General features: G+C 43.9%; 2 protein-coding genes across 2 annotated transcripts in view; both read left to right on the top strand.

Moving 5' to 3' along the window:
* Positions 1-27: 27 nt before the first annotated feature.
* plekhj1 (pleckstrin homology domain containing, family J member 1) lies at positions 28-3926 on the top strand. Its single transcript, XM_060059471.1, has 6 exons — positions 28-353; positions 730-797; positions 971-1037; positions 1265-1355; positions 1696-1759; positions 2578-3926. Exons 1-6 carry the CDS (start codon positions 260-262, stop codon positions 2668-2670), a joined length of 477 nt encoding a protein of 158 aa, XP_059915454.1. The 5' UTR covers positions 28-259; the 3' UTR covers positions 2671-3926.
* A 193-nt stretch (positions 3927-4119) lies between these two features.
* fzr1a (fizzy/cell division cycle 20 related 1a) overlaps positions 4120-13087 on the top strand; it is a 9431-nt gene continuing 463 nt past the window's right edge. Inside the window, exons 1-14 of the mRNA XM_060059463.1 lie at positions 4120-4297; positions 4910-4977; positions 5533-5661; positions 5933-5999; positions 6185-6315; positions 6420-6505; positions 6619-6802; positions 6915-6980; positions 7513-7615; positions 10741-10925; positions 11268-11501; positions 11801-11905; positions 12019-12111; positions 12190-13087. The exon at positions 12190-13087 is cut by the window's right edge and continues 463 nt beyond it. Coding sequence (XP_059915446.1) covers positions 4912-4977; positions 5533-5661; positions 5933-5999; positions 6185-6315; positions 6420-6505; positions 6619-6802; positions 6915-6980; positions 7513-7615; positions 10741-10925; positions 11268-11501; positions 11801-11905; positions 12019-12111; positions 12190-12231 — 1491 coding nt within the window. The 5' untranslated portion in view covers positions 4120-4297; positions 4910-4911 and the 3' untranslated portion in view covers positions 12232-13087. The remainder of the gene's footprint in view (positions 4298-4909; positions 4978-5532; positions 5662-5932; positions 6000-6184; positions 6316-6419; positions 6506-6618; positions 6803-6914; positions 6981-7512; positions 7616-10740; positions 10926-11267; positions 11502-11800; positions 11906-12018; positions 12112-12189) is intronic.

The raw sequence follows: 13087 nt of genomic DNA, 5'->3' as shown, positions 1-13087 counted from the left end.
ATACCTGCCGTACTACCCTGCTATCCTATTTCCTCCTACTAGTAATAAGGAGGAGCGACTGAGGAGGTGAAAGTGGCCAGTTGTTGATGGAGCTGTTGGATTACGGCGTTGTTCTTTTTCAAAAAATGACCTGCAACAATCGACCACGTATCCAAAATTTACACTAAAGGAGTAGATAATCGTAGTAGGTGATAGGAATACCAAAATCCTCCAATAATCGCAGCCACTCAGTTTACCTGTCATCCACCTGGGAATCGTTATGCGTTTTAACGAGAAAGAACTCGTGTCACTGAGCCGTCAACCTTCAGAAAGGGCCGCTGAACTTGGCATGAAAGGACCCAAAAAAGGAGATGGTAATGTTCTCGATAAAACATATCCGTGACGGACTTCCGCATGTTACTCCGGTATACACTTTACAATTGCGAAGGGCGATTTAAATATAAATATAATATGTATACGGTATTTACCATCATCAGTATGCTATAGCAGTGCGTTATCACTGTCAAATGTTTTTAGAGTTTGGGAATGTATCATTCAAATCATATTACGATGATCACAGGCTCACAGCTTGTCAACGAATCTGTTTTTACGTGACGTTTTGGGTTAGGCTTGGTGATGATGGATGATTATGGGATAGCATCCCCATTAATGTAATGATCGCTCTGTGTTCATCTTTCACTCTTATCACTTTTGTGACCATAGTATACCGTTCTCTTCCCTTTCCTACAGTTGTGAAGAAGAGGTTGGTGAAACTAGTGGTCAACTTTCTTTTCTATTTCCGGATTGATGAGGAGGAGGTGAGACCCTGATAACAAGCAATGCTTTCTATTACCCTAACTCTGGACTTTTTAAATGGCCTTTATATTAGCTTTCCATGTATAGCTGGCATGTAGCACATACTTCCCTATAATTAAATTACAGAAATTACCACACCTCAATTGAATTGTTCCCTGTATCATACATTTCTCAGCCCATTGGTGCTTTGCTGCTCGAACAGTGCCGGGTAGAGAGAGAGTCTGGCCAAGTCTTCTCTATTGGTATGTCACCTTCAAAGTATGTTCTTTAGTCATTAATAATAACACTAATTATTATGTTATACTGAAGTACAAATCTATTCATAGCAACTGTGTTTATTTTTCTCTCAAACATTTATACTCTGAATATGATTTTGCTGGTCATTTATGTAATAATCAACAGTTGACCACAAACATGTCAATTGGATGTTGTTTTATGTATTAACATTGAGGTTTATGTTTTGTTGCAGCATTTTTAGACGAGACCGAGAAAAAGTACATGTTTGAGTGTGACTATGAAGAACAATGTGGGGAATGGATAGACGCCATCATTAAAGCCAGGTAATGCGTCTCTCGATATATCTGTTCTGTCACGTGAATGGTGTATGTAATCTATTTTGATTGCTTGGATTTTTTTTCCAAGAACAACAAACGCAATTTATAAAATCCAATTACACTGCCTCAATATTAAACGTATCTAATTATTATATTTCCATTCACCTTAGTTTTATAATCAAATTAGCATATAATTTTTTCATGTAACTCTTATCTTGGTCCAAGTAAGGAATGATGCTAATCACCTCTTTATTTTTTGACCTGTGGTTTGACTCTGAATTTAAAATGCAATAATTTAATACACATTCTCTAACATCTCTCCTTCATACCTTTCTTTCACACACAGTTATGAGTTCATGAGGAAGAACCTTATATTCTATCGTACTGAAATCCACAGACTGACTGGCCAGGTGAGATACTTCTTTGGGGATATTGGACCACATCCACCACATTAGAGTGGCTTCAGTGTGAAGCGACCCTTTGACACACAATCAGGGTGCACTCACACTAGGCCATCTGGCCGTGGCCGTTTTAGCACCTAACCGTGCTCAAAGTGTGAGTGTGGCCAGTCTGGCCAGGCCGGGCCAATTTGGCCACTTGGGAGAGGTGTGCTGCTACGGCACGGGCCGCTACGGTACAGATACTAATGAGCCGACATGCGCACACGCACGGCTACGCAACCTGAGCTGGATGACGTATAGTCAATGCGACGACCACGGACATAATAAAGGCGACGAGCCTTCTTTCCCATTAAACGGTAAACATATATCCAAATAAGCAACAGACTCAGCAAAGTGCGAACTGTGTTCTGTGTGTTGTTGTCCATTGTTGTTAGAACTCTGACTGGCGGCAGACTTTATTATGGTCCGCGCAGCGGACGCTTGGTGATGACGTGTTACTTACGACGTGATGACGTATGTACAAGAGCCTACCGTGGCCAGGCCACAGTTGCGACGCCCAACGGCCACGGCCAGATGGCCTACTGTGAGTGCAGGCCAGAGAACAATGGGGCCATTTGAGCACGGTTAGGTGTGAAAACGGCCAACGGCCACGGCCAGAAGGCCTAGTGTGAGTGCACCATCAGTATGGGCATCATGCTTACCCTGCTGTACGTCACAGGACAATGCAACGACCACAACATTAATTCACAGAGATGCTTTAGCAATCAGTTATTGTGCCCTTTCCGTGTCTTTATGTTCTTCCTAACCCTCTGTGCACGACCCCTTAGGACCCCTTGGAACAGTATGGCATTTCAGATGAAACCCGTTTCCAGGTCAACAGTGGACTGCAGCTAACGCCTAAAGAAACCTCGTCCATGTAGCCACGCGGGCCCCAGGTCCAGGGCCTCGTCGGCCCCTCTGTCTCTGTCTTCTGCTGTATTACAGATGTAGATAGTAGATGTTTTTCTTCATTCCATTGGTTATTCATGTTTTCAAATAATGGTATTTTCCTGCATACTTTCGATGGGGTTGGGAGTTCATTCGTCCCTCCTACATTTCACACATTGCCTTTCTTTTGCTGATATATTTGCCTGCACTGTAAATACTTTCACTTTTGTCAGTACTAGGATAGTCTCTTGCTGTATTATACGATAATGTGATTATGCAAGCTTCTGGTACATATGTACTTAAAAGTTGAGGTTCTATGTCTTGACTTGCTAGCCCTGTTGTGTAACTGTAGCATTAGCCAATTAAATCAGCGTTTCAGGGATTGAGAGACGCTGAACATGTTTTTCTTATTGGGAAATCTTTGGCAATGCACATTTATTGTGACCTGTTTTGGTTAATACCTCTTTTTTTAACTGCAGAAATGAGCCACACATTTGAGTTCCTTGTGAATTAGAGGTTGTCCATTCTGAAAAGGTTTTTAACCAGCAACATCACATTAGAGAATAACACTGCTAAATCTTTTGTCATTTATTTATTGAATTACTCAAATTGCTCTGTATAATGGTAGACTTGCCATTATTACCATTGTTAGAGAATAACGTTTTTTTTTTATCTAGTGCAATCTAGTGCTAATATATGATTCTTGAGAAGTCTTTGCACTTAATCTAAGTCTTTTATTTCATCGTCATTCAGAAAATTCACTTTTTCCAATGAATCTATAGAATCTATTTTTTCTAATAAATCTATCCAAGACAAATGTGTTGTGTTACATTAAGAAGCAAAACATTAATCTGTAAAATTGTTTATTATTGTCAATGATGCTGTCACCAACTTAAATTACCCTGTTGTGGTGACAGAATTCATCTGACATCTTGAATGTCATACTGCTAATAATATCTGCCCCACTTATCCCATTCCCACTGCCAGCTGTTTGGGATTATGGGTTGTATCATAATGTTAATGTGCGATGAAACAGAACCTCTCAAAGGAGGTTTTTATTTTTTAGGTAGTACAGACTGGTTCCGGTTGGATATTCTGTATGGTTACACTCTCTTCGTCTTTAGCAGTACATTTTATCTGTATATCAGCCGTTAACAGCCACTGTGGATGTGTGCCTCACATAATCGCATGATATATCATGAATTACGCGGTTAATTATACCAAAATAAAAGGAACCTCTGTATTTTTACTGACCTTTTACCTTTTACCTTTTACTGTATTTAGGTGACCTTGGGTGTTTTGAAAGGCGCCTCTAAATTAAATGTATTATTATTATTATTTTTAGTGTTGGCTGGGTGTAAATAATGAACGACAGTCTGTACGAAAAGCGTGATCCTAAATACACGTTTCCTTAGCAACGCTCAATGTGATTTAAAAATCGTGACGTCACGTATTTCCCATGGTTCTTAGCGATCTCCAATTGATGTTCCGAAAAAAATTGTATTTTGTTTACTCCGTTTGAAAAGTAGACATTTGAAATCGTCAGTATCTCGTAAAAAAAGCACGATCGTCTGGGTCGATTGTGTAGCAGTCCGTCGACGGCGAGGTAAACGGTGGACGGTACGTATTGCGTACGGAAATAGTGTGGACGAACATTGTTCTCAAGGCATTTGCTAGGTCGTTAGCATTAGCTCCTTGTTAGCTAACGTTACAGTAGTTTATGTGTTTATGTAGCTGTTGAAGCCTTCTGTGTTTTTCTTCGTCACCCCTATATTGTTATTGTGTCCATTTGACACGGGATGATTCCTCTCTTAGATCTATTAGTGTTTACGTATAGCTTACAATTGTATTTGTACCACGACAATATGATGTAGCAGTAACAGTTACGTAGGGTTAATCAAAAGGTCCTAAAGCATTCGTGGCCAGTCAAACCTTCATGATGCCTTCACAACGTACCTTTGGTTTTAGTCTGATTTAATGTTTTAACGGGATACATGCTTACTTGAAAATCACCAGATAACGGCTTGAAATTGAAGAAGTATAGACTGGGCTGTTTTCACAATTCACGTAATATTAATGTCTGCGGTGCGGGTAATGGCTTCTTCTTTGTACTCTTTGTATACGAGTACATGTCAACATGTCCCGAGTTAGACCAAACCGGTTGCCAGTGGATCTATGTGGTTTATTTCCTTTCGTGGAAGATATTAAAAATGTGTTTACTTTTTTCTTTAGTCATGGACCAGGACTACGAAAGTAGGCTGCTCAGACAGATCAACATCCAGGAAAATGCAAGCCCTGTAGTAAGTTAAGAAGTATAATCTCATGTACTCAACCATTCTATTTCAAATTCACAATTGTTGTTGTTTTTTGCAAAGATTATTAATATTTATAATGTTTTGTTTATCAAGCCTATACATCGAATGAAAAATGTTTTTTTTAGTGATGATCTTTCAAGTCTACTTCTATGGCACTCTATATGTAAAAACGGACATGATCAAAATGCTGATACTTGTGATTTTGATTGATTGAGGGAGCTTTTTTTTTGCGTTCAAGTGTTAACAGCTCCACCCATAATGTATTCTTGACTAAGCATGGACCATGGGTTAAAAGGGTGTGCCACTGCACATATTCAAAGCAAGATGTGTTCGGCCCCTTTCGCACTCCTGGTGTGTACACATTATCAATCAGTGATGTGAATACTCATACGTTAACATATGCAATGTTAACGTATCAGTAATAGTAATGTAATTTAAACCTCTCACAGCAGTTCCTCCTAGCTCCTTAGAAACTCACTGTAATGTGGCTCTTTGTCTTAATGGTTGTCGTTGTCTCTCCCTCTCTTCTGCAACGCACAGAAGGCCATCGCTGGAGTACGAGCGCTGACGCCAACCAATTCACCCCTGTCTTCCCCTAGTAAGCACGGAGACCGCTTCATTCCCTCCCGGGCAGGGGCCAACTGGAGTGTGAACTTCCATCGCATCAACGTGAGTCTCAATCCCCTGTCGTCTGTGTTTTACCACATATTGAGCATGAATCATGGTTCTAGTATTTCACCCCATCTTTATATCGTTTTTCCACTTATTTCACATAAAAGATTCCACCCCCAGGGCTAGTGGTTTATGTTTGATAAAAACAATATTATTTATGCATGATTAGTCTTCGATACTTTCCGAGATCCTGTATCTATGCTTATTCTGACTGTGTGTTTCTTGTACAAAAACATACTTTGAGCACTTGCACACTTTTCTTTACTAGGAAATCGAGAAGTCGCACAATCAGAACCGAAAGACCAAAGACGGCACAACAGATAATAATAACAAAGGTATTTCTTCCGTAATTTTCCTTTGAAACTCATTTTTTCCAACCCCTGTGTATTTAACTCCTGGCTTATCATCCACACTTTGTTGTGAAAAATAAAAGGGATTGAATTGAGGGGTACATCCCTTTTTTTGGAATTAGATTATCAAGTAATCCATTTTCCTCCTTTGTCTGTCCGTTCCTGTGTAGCCGATGGGCTGGCGTACTCTGCGCTGCTAAAGAACGAACTGCTGGGAGCCGGTATAGACAAGGTCCAGGACCCCCAGTCAGAGGACAGGCGCCTGCAGACCTCCACCCCCGTCAAGAGAAGCCTTTTTAGTGTAGGTTGATTTCAAGCTCGGCTGATATCGTTTAGTGAGGAGTAAGTGGTGTGTCTCGTTCTCTCGGCGCTTCTCTAACGCCCCGTTTGTGTTCCATATCGTAGTATTCCGTCAGTGCCAAGCGGGCTCTACCAGAGGAGGATGGCAACGCAGTCTCGCCGTACTCTTTGTCTCCCGTCAGCAGCAACAGGTACTCACTTCCATTCATTCGTCTCAAAAAGCCTTCATTATCTGACCAAATAATTATTCATCACTTAAACTCTGACGGCTTTTAAAAACAAATCCATAACCTCTGTCTTGCAGCCAGAAACTTCTTCGGTCACCGAGGAAACCAACCCGAAAGATCTCTAAGATCCCCTTCAAAGTCCTGGACGCCCCGGAGCTGCAGGACGACTTCTACCTGAACCTGGTTGACTGGTCGTCCCTCAACGTGCTCAGCGTTGGACTGGGCACCTGCGTCTACCTGTGGAGCGCCTGCACCAGCCAGGTGCGTTGGCTTTTGGGAGACGTTTAAAGCAACCCGAGGTTGTAAAGCCAATGAGCAGATATGCTTTATTTTTGGTTTCGGTGTTTAATGTGTGCCTCCTGTTCTTCTGCAGGTGACTCGTCTGTGCGACCTGTCTGTGGAGGGAGACTCTGTAACGTCCGTAGGCTGGTCAGAAAGGGTGAGGAGTTCTTACATTTTGTGAGAAAAACACCCTCTAACGATTCATCCAGTTGTTCACAATCTTGTGTGTGTGTGTGTGTGTGTGTGTGTGTGTGTGTGTGTGTGTGTGTGTGTGTGTGTGTGTGTGTGTGTGTGTGTGTGTGTGTGTGTGTGTGTGTGTGTGTGTGTGTGTGTGTGTGTGTGTGTGTGTGTATGCTGTTCCACATGCTGACTATGCCTAATGGCATTCTCTTGCAATGTTTCCATATTTGTTCAATTGATCCATTAAGGGCAATGGGTCATTGTGCTTAAGAAATGTGAGGTTTTTTTGTATTTTCCACCTTGCACCAATCGAGTCTAGTTATTGTCGTGACTGGTGCATTATGTCAATACCTCCGTGAAAAGATTGCCACAGTTTCTTGCCAAACGTCCTTGTACATTGTGATTGCGTCACAAATCTCATTTAGCCTACGCACGCCTGTGGTCTCGCCTGAGGAGGGGAGTGCGCTGGGCTAGGAGCTGTGTGCTGCATTGACACTGATGTGTTTCAGGGTAACCTCGTGGCGGTGGGCACGCACAAGGGCTACGTCCAGATCTGGGACGCGGCCGCAGGGAAGAAGCTCTCGGTGCTGGAGGGACACACGGCCAGAGTCGGTGAGTGACTGTAGTGGCTCAGGAAGTAGACCGGGTTCACGGGCTAGTTTGATACACGGCTCCTCCCAGCCGAGGGTCGGGTTGTCCCTGAGCAAGGCACCGAGCTCTAACTGTTCCAGACACGCTGGCTGTTGCCTAGCATGGTGGACACCATATTCATTGTGTGAATGTGTTTATGTTTGGGAGAATGTGAAGCAATTATTGTACAGCGCGTGGTTAGGAATCACTGGTTAGAAATGCGCTATATGAGTGCAGTCCATTTACCCTCCTTGATATCTTCATGGGAGTGGCGACCCCCTCTCGTGTGTTTCATGAGTCACAGGGATTTATATAAATCACAAGTATTCCTCTTGTATGCATGTTGGCTGTTGGGGACCTGTAACTGCGTATGTGAACTACATCATTGTGGATTTATTTGTGTATGTGCGTGTGTATTCCTGACAGGAATACAAACGCACATACACAAATAAATCCACAATGATGTACAGGAATTTCCTGTACACCATTGTGGATGTGCGTGTGTATTCCTGTACTTCATTGTGGATGTGTTGGTGGATGTGCGTGCGTATTCCTGCACATCATTGTGGATGTGTTGGTGGATGTGAGTGTATTACTGCACGTCATTGTGGATGTGTTTGTAACTGGTACCTGGCAGGGGTTGACACTAAGGTTTCAAAAGCACTTGCCCATCGGGCAAGTACAGGTCAGGTTCAACTTGCCCGAATGTGATGTTAATTTGCCCAAATTATAATCAGAATCGTGAACGGGCCTCTTTTTGCCAGGCACCCGGCCTGGTTTTTGGCTCAGAAAACTCATCCTAGCTCAGACTGAAGCTGAGTGTTAGCTTCCACACATGTTGTGTTTAAAAAATAACAAACTTCTCTTTGTTTACTTACTTATCGAGCGGTCACATCGTGCCATGAAGTGATTTCAGTTCACCGTTGCAACCTATTGAAGCTATCGCCCAGATGTACATGACTAAATGTCAGAGGTAGTAGCGAAGATATGTTTTTTTTCTAACTTTCACGTTTCTTGTAGCTCTAACTGGGTAATCACAATCGCGTTTCTAGTAGTGTTGTCAGTCACGATACTGGATTTTCTAACTTCAACACTATACCTGGAAAAATATCGATATTCTATACCATTTTCGATATCAGGGGAAAAGTTTTTTTCAGGAAAGAACATACCCAAAGTAAATAGAGTATATCTCCACAACTGCAAGGACGATAATGTCATCTTTGTGCCAAAAGAAAGATTGTTGTGCAAGTGAAATATTCAATGGGGATAATACTTGGTTTAAGTGAATAAAGCCATGGAACACAGCAAAAGTGGAAGATAACATTTCCACCTGAAATAATTATCAGTTGGTCGTTATCAGTTGGGAGCGCTGTATTACTATGAGACACAAATAAAGTTAGATATCTTACAATTTTGACACTTGACACCTCTATTTAAAGTTAAGGGCAAATATAATCGAATGCACCAAGCCAAACACTCGCAAATACACATATGGCCACTAGATTACGCTGAAGAATATGTTTTCTGATTGAAGGCAATTTACCTATTTCCTAAGAAACCTTCTCTTATTCATTGATTGAAAACGCCATGTTTAGTTGCAAAATTTGGCCCAGACACTGGATTATCTGTTTATGGTGGTTTTATTCGATCAGAATCAACTTTGTGGACAAAAATCACAAAGGTAAAACTTCTTGTTGTTGGTTGTTAAAAGAAAAGGGGACGTTTCTTCTTAAGTTGTTATTTGCGAGTTCTAGTCACAGAATGATATGGTTTGGACTGTTGGAATAAGTGGAGGCTCAGCTTTCATGTAATATGTAGTTTGTGAGGGTCCAATTTCGTGAAAAAGATCGCTATTGCTGTGCATGTGCACAGTTATGAAACCCAAAACCATGTTCTTGCATATGACTTTCCTTGGTAATTTGCCTCAATCCAACGTACTTCCAAACCGCACTCCTCCATCACTACTCTTCATTTTCCTTCTCCCTAAACCGTTCGCGGAGGCGCTGCACTTGAGATGCTAGAAATGTGTCGCTAACCTTCAGCTAACACCTTCGAATCACTGCCAGAGACCGCACTGCGAGTGAGTGACAGAGGGGGCGGGGCTATATTCGCGCTGAAGCGATGTGTGTCTGTTAAAGGTTGGGTATGGGATTTGCGAAACGCCAGCAGATTTTGAAAATACACAACTCAAATGGTCCTACCCAATCTCCTTCAACGCTGACTCTGACTCCACCCATTCCAAGTACCTGGACGCGCAATCATGCACGAGCGCGAACACAGATGCGCGAGAGCGAGCCAGGCTGGCGTAGGGTTTTCCTTCTCTTTGCTGGTGGTGGTGGGGATGGTGGCGTCTTGTCTGCCATGGAAATTGCCTTCTACTGCAACTATTCTACTGGGTTTTGATTATATTCTGAATAAATTAAAAGGTGTTATGTAACCCTGGGTTACATGTGGGTGGATGTGCGTGTGTATTCCTGTACGTCATTGTGGATCTGTTGGTGGATGTGTGTTGGTGGATGTGTGTATATTCCTGTGTCATTGTGGATGTGTTGGTGGATGTGTGTGTCATTGTGGATGTGTTGGTGGATGTGTGTGTATTCCTGTGCATCATTGTGGATGTGTTGGTGGATGTGTGTGTCATTGTGGATGTGTTGGTGGATGCGTGTGTCATTGTGGATGTGTTGGTGGATGTGTGTGTATTCCTGTGCGTCATTGTGGATGTGTTGGTGGATGTGTGTGTATTCCTGTGTGTCATTGTGGATGTGTTGGTGGATGTGTGTGTCATTGTGGATGTGTTGGTGGATGTGTGTGTATTCCTGTGCGTCATTGTGGCTGTGTTGGTAGATGTGTGTGTCATTGTGGATGTGTTGGTGGATGTGTGTGTATTCCTGTGCGTCATTGTGGATGTGTTGGTGGATGTGTGTGTATTCCTGTGTGTCATTGTGGATGTGTTGGTGGATGTGTGTGTCATTGTGGATGTGTTGGTGGATGTGTGTGTATTCCTGTGCGTCATTGTGGCTGTGTTGGTAGATGTGTGTGTCATTGTGGATGTGTTGGTGGATGTGTGTGTATTCCTGTGCGTCATTGTGGCTGTGTTTGCCCGCCAGGTGCCTTGGCGTGGAACGCCGACCAGCTCTCGTCGGGCAGCCGGGACCGGGTCATCCTGCAGCGGGACATCCGGGCCCCGCCGCTCCAGTCAGAGCGCCGGCTGCAGGGCCACCGGCAGGAGGTGTGCGGCCTCAAGTGGAGCACGGACCACCAGCTGCTCGCGTCCGGGGGCAACGACAACAAGGTACCAGACCAGCGCACTCTCGCCTCGCACCTCCCGCTGCCCCCCCCGGCGGCAGCTCGGCCCTCTGTGGGGTGGGCCGTTGAGCCGGGGCGGAGAACAGGAGGAGGTTCATCCCCGAGGACGTTATTGTGCTAGAAATCGAAAGAGCATTTATGCAACACAGGAATAGAAACTGTAGGTTAATAAATGTACTGTGTTAAAGAAGTAAACGCTAACACGTGTGTGTGTGTGTGTGTGTGTGTGTGTGTGTGTGTGTGTGTGTGTGTGTGTGTGTGTGTGTGTGTGTGTGTGTGTGTGTGTGTGTGTGTGTGTGTGTGTGTGTGTGTGTGTGTGTGTGAGAAGCTGCTGGTGTGGAACCACTCCAGCGTGCTGCCGGTGCAGCAGTACACGGAGCACCTGGCGGCGGTGAAGGCCATCGCCTGGTCCCCGCACCAGCACGGCCTGCTGGCCTCCGGCGGGGGCACGGCCGACCGCTGCATCCGCTTCTGGAACACGCTGACGGGCCAGCCGCTGCAGTGCACCGACACGGGCTCCCAGGTGTGCAACCTGGCCTGGTCCAAGCACACCAACGAGCTGGTGAGTAGGAAGGGGAACCGCCTGGGGTGGGTGGGGGGGGGGGCAGACGGCCCCCTCAGTGTGTCATTAGCAGCGGTTGAGTACGGTAAACTAGGGACGAGAATGGCACCTGACTGCAGTTAGTTTCAAACATTAAATTGTGTGTTCCGCCATGGTTGGAGCCTCCAACTCTGCTCTTTTAATGAGTATTAGACAGCAATGTTTAGGAACCTTCTTGTGCCGTGTTCTTCTTTCTTGCCGCATGTCTTTAAGCTTTACATGGAACGGTTGATTGACATGACGTAATGTTCTCCCTGCAGGTGAGCACACACGGCTACTCCCAGAACCAGATCCTGGTTTGGAAGTACCCCTCCCTCACCCAAGTAGCCAAACTCACAGGACACTCGTACAGAGTACTCTACTTGGTAAGTGTGTGTGTCTGTGTGTGTGTGTGTGTGTGTGTGTGCGCATACAACCATATATCATTTCTTCACCCCCACCTGCCCCCCGAGAGTATTCTAATGCGGGTCTTTTGCAGGCCATGTCCCCTGACGGGGAAGCCATCGTGACCGGCGCCGGAGACGAGACGCTGAGGTTCTGGAATGTCTTCAGCAAGATGAGGTCAACGAAGGTAAACACCACTCTGACTCCTCCATTGTTGTTGTTCGGTGTGACCTGTTGCTAAGTGTTTCCCCCCCCTGTCCACCAGGAATCTGTGTCGGTACTGAACCTGTTCACCAGGATCCGGTAATGAACGTATATGGAGCGCTCCCCCGGAGAGGAAGGGAGGGCAAGAGGTGGATCATGTGAATGCTTTCAGTCAGGGGTCAAAGTTGAGTATCTAAATGCTCGTGAAGATTGGCCGGCCAAGCTCTAGATAAAGCAAAGTGTATACATGGAGCAGTGTTTCTTTGAGAGGGCCACGGGGCACATTTAGCTCCTCCCTCACCCATTTGAGGATGACATCACTGCCTCCCGCATCGCCCCGCCCCCCAACCGATTCGTGATCCTGCTTTGTTTACAAACCAACTTTGTGCATACTTGCCAAATATTAAGTTTGTCTTTATTATACATGTTTATTTATTTGCGTTCCTGTTTTTGTTTTACGTATAGTTTTACTAATGTTCTTTTGCCAGGCTGTTGACAGCGTGTGTAATTACGACAGTTTTTTGAAATGGTCTGTATAGTGTTTTGCTTGAATCTGCTTCAACATGATGGGGGGGGGAAAAGTCAACTTTTTCAATTTTAGTACATTCTACTAAAATACAATAATGTGTCCCATTTCTATAATCTTTTTTAGATATTTTTTGTTAAAAACAAGCTAACAAAAATATATATATTTTGATATGCATGATGTAAAGCAAATGGGACTGGATTTTTTTTTTTATTGGCTGAAATGCATGTAAACAAATTGGCTCATTCATCCTATATTGCATAGCCACTGAATTGGTTACTAGAGATAATCTTAAATCATAAATACTGTAGGCAAACATATGCTGTATATTATTATCATTCAGCTTGTTCATGGCATGCAGCTGAGTTGTAATGGCAGGAAATAAATATTTGGTTCTAGGTAACGTTGTGGTATGGGACACACACTTTAAATA

Source organism: Gadus macrocephalus, chromosome 8 (genome assembly GCF_031168955.1).
Source record: "Gadus macrocephalus chromosome 8, ASM3116895v1".
NCBI lineage: Eukaryota > Metazoa > Chordata > Actinopteri > Gadiformes > Gadidae > Gadus > Gadus macrocephalus.
The sequence above is the reverse complement of the archived record's forward strand: the minus strand, read 5'-3'. Positions and strand labels throughout refer to the sequence as shown.